Here is a 10228-nt window from a genome sequence, read left to right on the forward strand (position 1 = left end):
AATGACAAATTCAAAGAAAATGTAAATGTTTCACTTGAAGACAACCAATGTGTATATAAACTGAAAATATTTAAGATAAATGAATGTGCTTTAATTCCCCTTTGTGTTTCAATTTAGGCTCTATTACATAAATAAGAATGTACACAACATTTCAGTGTCAACAAAGGTCGTCCTATCAGATTCTGAGCACATCATTGTAGTGTGTAAGTGGTTGACAGGTAGTTATTTTAGATTTCTTATAAATCTGTCTTAAAATGTAAGATACTGGACCTCGGTTGGGCTGGTGGGACAGCGGCGGGAAAATGTCCCATATTTTTAACCCTCCGGGACACCTAGGCGCATTTTACGCGCTTTTCACTTTTCATTTTTGGATAATTTTGGCTGAGTTCATCCATATGGCATGAATTTTGGTGAGATTGTGTATTTTTATATGATCTTTATATTTCCAGCTCAGTTCCTACAGTAAGTCTAAAATACACTCTGTAAAATACAATTGTTACACTCTGACCCCTTAGCGCAAAAAACGCGCCATTGAAACCCATTCAAACTTCAATTTTTGATCTCGCTTCCATTAAAGCATAATAAATGCATTTTATTATATCTAGGTGTCAATCTGGTCTTTTGCCTTGGAATTGATCATATTTACTACTCTGAACCAGATGATGTCATTTTGACCATATTTGGCATATGGAGAAAAAACATGCTATTTCCACTGGATGGCACCGTCACAATTCACCCCTCCCCCCCCCCCTTAATGTGTGTGTGTGTGTGTGTATGTGTGCATGTACAGTTAGTATATGGGTGTGTGTGTGTGTGTGTGTGTGTGTGTGTTTGTGTGTGTTTGTGTGTGTGTGGTGTGTGTGTGTGTGTGGTGTGTGTGTGTGTGTGTGACCTTATGACATTATGAGCAAAGGCTTTCAAGTGCCACTGTTTTCATTCATTCACATCGTTTTTGTGCAGAAGTTCAAAGCCCCTCTAAGATTATTTTGTATAAATGCACACCACACACACTTACACAAGAGGTCCATAAACACAAATAAATCGAAACATGGGGCATTTTGAATCACATGAAAGGTGCAGCCATAGAGAGAATCATGCTTTTTGTTGAGTCGTTTACACAGCTGCGACTGCAGCCAAAGTTTATAAAAATGCAACCTGTGGAACTAGTCATTTCTTATTTGGCAAGATGGAGAGAGCCTATTGAGTGCACAACGCTTTGGACATAGCGATGGAGTCTGATTCTGATCGCGGGCAATAGGAATCTGACACAGAGAACACAGATACTACAGACGAGGAACTGGTGTCTGAATCGTCTTCTGAGAGCTTGGATGTGTCCTCTGACAGTGAGGAAGATGAGACTCCCAGAAGTGGGGAAATTCAGTGGCAGTGAAATTTGCTTTCATCCTTTGGACCACCGTGGATCCCTCATGGCAACGGGGAAAAAGTTAGCGGAGGAGGCTGTTCATTGAGGAGCTGGGGAAGACTCTTGTAGCTCCACAAATGACAAGGAGACGCCACCTCCCCGCACACCAGCTGCTGCGGCCTTGGTGTTGGTGCTGAACTCAAAGGAGACCCAGGTCCAAGCTCAAGTGCAAGCCCATCCCCACACACCACGCAGAGGAGGAGGCAGTGTGTTTTGAGCACCAGCAACAAACAAGTCTGCTCCACCTGCAGAAAGTGCGACAGTCCCATCTGCAAGGAGCACTACCAAATTGTTTGCAGCTCCTGCCTCACCTGAACTGACTCACACACACACACTCACACACACACACACACACACACACACACACACACACACACACACACACACACACACACACACACACACACACACACACACACACACACACACACGCACACGCACACGCACACGCGCACACACACACACACACACACACACACACACGCGCACACGCACACACACAGGGTCTCTTTCTCTCTGTCACAATTTTGTTGCTGTTATTGAATGTTATTGAATGTTATTTAGTCAGTTTTGATGTTCCTGGCTCACTGTTCCTGGTTCATTGTTCATTGTTTCACTTCTGGGTAAAAAAGTATGTGTTATAGCTACCTTTTGAAATGCATAAAAAATAATAATGCATGAAGATCAATGTTGCTGCTCTGTGTTCCCTGTGTTGTCCATCTAAAAACATGGCATCATGACAAAAACCTGGCATTTAAAGGGTTAAATCTTTAAAAAAATAATGAATATTTGATATTAATACTTAGGTCAGATATTGGTGAAACAAATTAGCTCAATAAAAGTGGAATATAATATTAATGTATAATATGTTTTATAGCTACCTTATGAAAAGCGCGTTTTTTGCGCTAAGGGGTCAAAGTGTGAGTATTTGACACTGCACAAAAAATAATAATGCATGAAAATCAATATTGCTACTCATCATTGACATATCCCAGGCTGTAATAACCCAAAACAAAAAAATCTACTTTGCATGTAGTATATTGAAAATAATTCAATTTTTCTGTTTTTTTCATCTAAAAACATGGTGGCATCGTGACAAAAACCTGGCATTTAAAGGGTTAAATCTTTAAAAAATCATGAATATTTGATATCAATACTTAGGTCAGATATTGGTGAAAGAAATTAGCTCAATCAAAGTGGAATATAATATTAATGTATAATATGTTTTATAGCTACCTTATGAAAAGCGCGTTTTCTGCGCGAAGGGGTCAGAGTGTAACTATTTGACACTGCACAAAAAATAATAATGCATGAAAATCAATGTTGCTACTCATCATTGACATATCCCAGGCTGTAATAACCCAAAACAAAAAAATCTACTTTGCATGTAGTATATTGAAAATAATTCAATTTTTCTGTTTTTTTCATCTAAAAACATGGTGGCATCGTGACAAAAACCTGGCATTTAAAGGGTTAAATCTTTAAAAAATCATGAATATTTGATATCAATACTTAGGTCAGATATTGGTGAAAGAAATTAGCTCAATTAAAGTAGAATATAATATTAATGTATAATATGTTTTATAGCTACCTTATGAAAAGCGCGTTTTCTGCGCGAAGGGGTCAGAGTGTAACTATTTGACACTGCACAAAAAATAATAATGCATGAAAATCAATGTTGCTACTCATCATTGACATATCCCAGGCTGTAATAACCCAAAACAAAAAAATCTACTTTGCATGTAGTATATTGAAAATAATTCAATTTTTCTGTTTTTTTCATCTAAAAACATGGTGGCATCGTGACAAAAACCTGGCATTTAAAGGGTTAAATCTTTAAAAAATCATGAATATTTGATATCAATACTTAGGTCAGATATTGGTGAAAGAAATTAGCTCAATTAAAGTAGAATATAATATTAATGTATAATATGTTTTATAGCTACCTTATGAAAAGCGCGTTTTCTGCGCGAAGGGGTCAGAGTGTAACTATTTGACACTGCACAAAAAATAATAATGCATGAAAATCAATGTTGCTACTCATCATTGACATATCCCAGGCTGTAATAACCCAAAACAAAAAAATCTACTTTGCATGTAGTATATTGAAAATAATTCAATTTTTCTGTTTTTTTCATCTAAAAACATGGTGGCATCGTGACAAAAACCTGGCATTTAAAGGGTTAAATCTTTAAAAAATCATGAATATTTGATATCAATACTTAGGTCAGATATTGGTGAAAGAAATTAGCTCAATTAAAGTAGAATATAATATTAATGTATAATATGTTTTATAGCTACCTTATGAAAAGCGCGTTTTCTGCGCGAAGGGGTCAGAGTGTAACTATTTGACACTGCACAAAAAATAATAATGCATGAAAATCAATGTTGCTACTCATCATTGACATATCCCAGGCTGTAATAACCCAAAACAAAAAAATCTACTTTGCATGTAGTATATTGAAAATAATTCAATTTTTCTGTTTTTTTCATCTAAAAACATGGTGGCATCGTGACAAAAACCTGGCATTTAAAGGGTTAAATCTTTAAAATATCATTAATATTTGATATCAACACTTAGGTCAGATATTGGTGAAAGAAATTAGCTCAATTAAAGTGGAATATAATATTAATGTATAATATGTTTTATAGCTACCTTATGAAAAGCGCGTTTTCTGCGCGAAGGGGTCAGAGTGTAACAATTATTAAAGGTGTCCCGGAGGGTTAAATCCAAAACTTGACAGGTATGCACAACCGCTCCCATTTCCACCGTTACAGAACATACCGAACCAATCTCAAGATTTTATACGATGACTCACACCGAAGCATCCGAGAGCCGCAATTCAAAACAAGATGGCAGGACCAGCCTGGACCACGACGGTCACTCACGGCCGTTCCTCCGAACCCTCGTGTGGTGGTACAGTACGACTGTCCGACGGGGTCCGGAGGGAGTTGAATCCAGAGCAACCTCTTTTACGACCCCTAAGAATGCTAATCAATGACTCTGTGGCCTGCACAGCCCTCTGCATGCATGAGATGCTTTCGATTAAGCGGACAGCTGCTCAATTTGTTATTGCCATTTCTGAATAATCCTCTTGAACTCTGGTGCTTTTCCACTCGTTTTTCATTGGAAGTCAAAAAAGGACGGACTTACTAACATGTAACATATGCAACATATGCATTAAGCACAGCAAGTGTTTTTCTATCTTTGAGACAAATGAAGGAGAGGAAATCAGATATTACAGTTTTCAGTTTCAGAATACTTGTAATGAAGTATTTTGTCATCTTGAGTCCGTGGCAATCAGCATTTCTCTTGTTTCCTTGTTCTGTCAAGGGAAATATAATATCGGCCAACACAAACATATACTGGGTCCTACAAACATAACCTTTTCCTTTTTATCTTTTCAGCTGAGAAAGTGGCCTCTATGTGTTCAAACTCGTCTATTCCAGAGAGGAATGGATCATTAACAGACACACATATCCTGGTTGCAGATCAAATCCATCATCACGCCACATGTCCTCTCGCACTTACATAAACACAGACACGCAGCAGCTGTAGCTAAGTTTAGCCTCCATCCAGTCACGGCGGGCTGTTCAGCCAAGAGAGCGGCGCTGCTGCTGGTGGAGGAGCAGCAGAATCTGACACCGAGTGGGAAAGATTAAAAACACTTTGCAGCTTCAAAAAGACGAGGGCTCGGTTTTATCTCTGCAAGTAGCTCCGTAACTGCAGTTTGAACCAACGAGACCCCCTTCGTCAACAAGAGCGCACCCACATTCCTCCGAGCGATGATGATCATATCAGAGACGAACATGTCGCCTGCAGAAACTTCTATGTGTGCAATAAAGTGATGCTCGTATATTAATGAGTGTGTTTTGACAAACTAAGAAAACATACAGCTTTGAACATGCTGGTAAACTTGAAGCTTCATCCCGTCTCCCTCCCATACGGAAGAGTATTAGGGCCAGGCAGGAGAAAAATAAAAATAATATGGGCGGAGGAAGATTTTTTTTTCATTATGCACTTCGAGAAAAAAGTCGAAATGTCGAGATTAATGTTGAATTACAGTTTTGAGAAAAAAGTCGAAATGTCGAGAAAAAAGTCGAAATGCTGGGAAAAAATTCAAAATTTCGTGAATAAAGTTGATTTTTCGATAAAAAAGGCGAAATTTCGACTTTTTTCTCGAAACTGTATTTCAACATTAATCTCGACATTTCGACTTTTTTCTCGACATTTCGACTTTTTTCTCGAAATTGTATTTCAACATTAATCTCGACATTTCGACTTTTTTCTCGACATTTCGACTTTTTTCTCGAAACTGTATTTTAACAATAATCTGGACATTTCGACTTTTTTCTCGACATTTCGACTTTTTTCTCGAAGTGCACAATAAAAAAAAATCTTCCCCTCAAATATTTTTTCTCCTGCATGGCCCTAATACTCTTCCGTACTCCCACCATCCTCTCTTACTGCTGCATAAAAATAATAGCATGACGACTGTCTGCATGCTCCTGAAACCCTGCAAGTCGTTAAAAGGTTAAATGCTTCGCCGAAGGGCAAACAATCGCCATAAACTTCTTAAAATCTCTGGCGACTTGGCAAAACATCCTCAGGTTTCATGTCTGTTCCCAGAGAGCTGTGTTTCATCCACCGCGGCGGCGAGGGCGCAGATCGCTGCCATAGGAACCAGGCCATGGAATCTGGTCACACACTGCAGCAGCTGTATTTATCGATGAGTTCATCCACGGGGACGGACATTAAAGCCCCGGCTGGACCGCACTTGTCCTCTACGTGTTCGTGCGTGCTGGACTCATCGGGCTGATATTCCCTCGCGGACGCAGACGAAAGGGCAGCAGACAAACGAAGGTGACGGAGGGGCCGTCACGGCCAAAGATGAGAGGGCTTTAGGAGGCGCAGCAGGAGGAGGGGGGGGGGGTAGGATTGTGTATAAATGCGCGCGCATGGGGGCACTTGTGGTCCTCCTTATCGTGGTGTCACATGCCAGCTGCTGCGGGCCGAACAAAAACACAGATGGATTTAGCTCCAACGAGGAGACGCACTTTTCTCCCTTCTCCATTTCTTCTTTTTCCTGGATTCCTTTCCTCCTCTACGATGCAGCTCGTCAACACAAATGTTTTCTGAATTCCCTCATTCAGTCGTCTTAATACACCTCGTGGATGGACAGCTACTCCCTCCTCTACAGTTCAGCCCACAGGACGGGGCTCCTCTCCGGCTTCCAGCGACTGCGCCGTCAGAGGAAGATGTGCGACGTGGTCCTGGAGGCCGGCGGGGTTTCCTTCCCCTGCCACCGCGCCCTCTTGGCCAGCTCCAGCGACTACTTCGGGGCCCTTTTTGGGGAGACGACGGCAGAGTGCTCGGCGGGCTCCGTCAGCCTCCCGGCGCTGACGCCCGAGGGCCTAGACGTCGTCCTGGACTTCCTGTACTCCGGCTGGCTCAGCGTCTCGCCGTCGCGGCTCCCCGACGTCCTGGAAGCCGCCCGCTACCTTCAGGTGGAGTCGGCCTTGTCCATATGTGAGCGCTTCATGATGGACGGCTTAAGCGCTGAGAACTGCTGCTGCTACGCTAATCTGGCCGAGCGCCACGCCCTGGCGGACACGCTGGAGGCTGCCAATCAAACCGTTGCTATGGAAATGAAAGATCTGCTTCAGAAGAGCAGGGATGAGCTCCTGACCCTGAACATCCAGTCGCTGATGGCCGTGCTCGACGCCGACGAGATGCCTGGCGTCAAGGAGGCGGAGCTAATCCAGCTGGTTCTGGATTGGCTGGAGGAGAACGGGCCCCTCCCGCTCCTCAAATCAAATCTTCTGCTGAGCCGTCTGCGCTTCGGATTGGTCGCTCCTTCCGACCTCACCGGCCTCGGCCGCCTACACAGAGCAATGGCCACACCCCTGATCAGAAGTCAGCTGACCCGGGCGCTGGAGTACCACGGGCTGGGTCCGGCCCAGCCGCTGGCTCAGAACCGGCAGTCCACCCTGAGAGCGAGGCCCAACCTGCTCCTGGTCGGCGGCGGGCCGAGTGCCGATTGGCCCGAACAGCAGATGCTGGCGTTTGATCTCCGGAGCAGGAAGTTTTCCTGTGTGACCTGCGCTCTTCCCCTGCGACTGAGAAGCTTCTGCACGTGCTCAGTCGGGGGCTTCCTGTTCGTGATGGGGGGAGAGGAGGTGAAAGAGGCGGACGAGGATGAGAAGAAGTCCGTCACCGTGGCAACGTCCAGACAGGTCTGGAGGTACGACCCTCGCTTCGACCGCTGGGAGCCGGCGGCGCCGATGCTGGAGCGGCGGGCGCAGTTCACCTGCTGCCTGCTGCAGGACGTCATCTACGCCGTCGGGGGGCGACACTCCCCGCCCGACGCCGCCACACATGCTGGCTTAGCTTCCGTTGAGTTTTATGACATGACTGACGGGGTGTGGCGGAGAGGAACGCCGATGCCTCACCCCCTCCACGGCCACGCCTCCGCCGTGCTCGACAACAGCATCTTTGTTTCCGGTGGTCTCCCCGGCAACCGAGGCGCCATCAACGGCGGCGACAGATTCAACCAAGGGGAGATCAGGGAGATCAGCAGAGAGCTGTTCTCTTGGAACCTGAAGGACAAAGTGTGGGAACGAAAGGCCCCCATGTCCATCGCCAGGTTCAGCCATCGCTTGGCAACCGCCCACGGCCACATCTACGCCCTGCTGGGGATGTACGAGCCCTTCTGTGATATCGAACGCTACGATGTGCAGTCGGACCACTGGACGCGCCTCAGGCCGCTGCTCACCGGCTCCTCCAACTACGGGACGGCGTCCACCACATCCGGGAACCTGCTGGTGTTCGGAGGGAGGAGGTGGAGCGACGGGCAGGAGGTGACAGTGAAGAGCGTGCTGGAGTACGACACTAAGAAGGATCTCTGGACAGAAATCTGTCAACTCCCCCGACCTCTGACCGGGACCGAGTGCACCCTGCTGCCTCTGCCAGACTAAACATGCATCAATGTGAGGAAGGTATTGTGATATAATAATATATCATATATAATATATAATATATAATAATATATGATATAATTTGAGTGAGCACAAGCAGGGCTGGGCGATATATCGAGATTTTAATATATATTGATATATTTTCTAACGCGATATGGTACGAGACAATATCGTTTATATCGATATAGCTTATTTTGTGACAAATTGACTGTACATCAACGTTGACCCCTCGCGCTGGCAAAAAAGAACCTTTGTGTGCTGAAACCTGACAGTGTTGACAGGTTAGTTTTCCTGGCACAAAATCTGTAAAATGTACAGTAGTTGACTTGTTGTAATTATTTGAGATTTGCACAAATGTTTTGTTTTTTGCACAACTGTCAACCTCAGTGGAAAAGTCTGCCTGTTACTGTCTACATTGTATTAATTGCACAGTGTATTTTAATTTAATTGTTATGCAGGAAAGGGATATTTGTTTTATTTTATTCAAGAAGCATTTTTATTCTATATATGTAGGCAGTTTATTTTTATTTCATTTGTTTTATACATTTTGATATTGTGCAGACCTCTGTTAATAAAGGAACCTGTGTGACATTTGGCACGAGGCTTTGTATTAAAACTGACTGTTTTTTTAAGGGTTAGCCTCAGAAAAAAATTAAGCTAACAGAGATGCTATGCTATAATGCTTTGGGGGAAACCCCAATTATGGCACAGAAAAAATATCGATATATATCGAGTATCGTCATTCAGCTAGAAAATATCGAGATATGACTTTTGGTCCATATCGCCCAGCCCAAAGCACAATGTAGCTTTTACAAATGAATACATCCTTGAAAAAAACCTCCTGAAGCATCCTGAATCCCTCAGTTGTCAGGGCAGTTCTATATTTGACTGTTTAGGAGTCCTGGATATTTAAGCTTTAAGGAACCTTAAATACGGTGAGGAAGTCTGTCTGGATCAACCGGAGGTCTAGGAGCTGGAGATGGAGATTTATCAGCGATGAAGTTATCAACACCTGAACCTAAAAGTCTAATACAGATTACAGCTCACTTGAAACAGTTTTGCATTATTCAAAGAAACCATCCGTCAGATTTAAAAAAAAATGACCAAATGTTGAGGAGCACTTCTCAGATCACAGCGGACGTAAGAGTAAATGGACATAAACCAAAAATTAAACAATGTGCACTCAAAAATATTGAAGCAGAAGAGCTCAGAAGAACTGAGTGTTGCCAACTCGGCAGGCTTCCAGACGACGGCTTAGACCAGGGGTCGGCAACCCAAAATGTTGAAAGAGCCATATTGGACCAAAAACACAAAAAACAAATATGTATGGAGCCGCAAAAAATGAAAAGTCTTGTATCAGCCTTAGAATGAAGGCAACACATGCTACATGTATCTAGTTATAACTGGGGGAAGATTTTTCTTTCATTATGCACTTTAAGAAAAAAGTCGAAATGTCGAGAAAAAAGTCAAAATTTTGCGAAAAAAGTCAAAATATCGAGATTAATGTTGAAGTACAATCTCGAGAAAAAAGTCGAAATGTCGAGAAAAAAGTCAATGTCCAGAAAAAAGTAGAAATGTCGAGATTAATGTTGAAGTACAATCTCGAGAAAAAAGTTGAAATGTTGAGAAAAAAAGTCGAAATGTTGAGAAAAAAGTCAAAATGTCGAGATTAAAAAGGAAAGGAAAAAGGAAGAAAAAGAGAAAAAAAGGAAAAAAGAAGAAAAAGGAAATAAAGAAGAAAAAAAAACAAAAAAAAAGAAAAAGGAAAAAAAGAAGAAAAAAAAGAAAAAAAAAGAAGAAAAAAAGGAAAAAAAAGGTCAAACATTT

The 10228-nt window shown here is 42.8% G+C and overlaps 1 protein-coding gene across 1 annotated transcript; it reads left to right on the plus strand.

Moving 5' to 3' along the window:
* The first annotated feature begins 6092 nt into the window (after positions 1-6092).
* Positions 6093-8909, plus strand: LOC133423298 (kelch-like protein 34). The gene has a single exon (XM_061713477.1). The coding sequence runs from the start codon at positions 6599-6601 to the stop codon at positions 8399-8401; it is 1803 nt and encodes a 600-aa protein (XP_061569461.1). The 5' UTR covers positions 6093-6598; the 3' UTR covers positions 8402-8909.
* The last annotated feature ends 1319 nt before the right edge of the window (positions 8910-10228 follow it).

The sequence above is a fragment of the Cololabis saira genome, chromosome 22, assembly GCF_033807715.1.
Source record: "Cololabis saira isolate AMF1-May2022 chromosome 22, fColSai1.1, whole genome shotgun sequence".
Lineage (NCBI taxonomy): Eukaryota > Metazoa > Chordata > Actinopteri > Beloniformes > Belonidae > Cololabis > Cololabis saira.

Excerpts from the sequence above, each read along its gene's own strand:
- LOC133423298 (XM_061713477.1), top strand. The coding sequence starts at position 6,599 with ATGGACAGCTACTCCCTCCTCTACAGTTCAGCCCACAGGACGGGGCTC.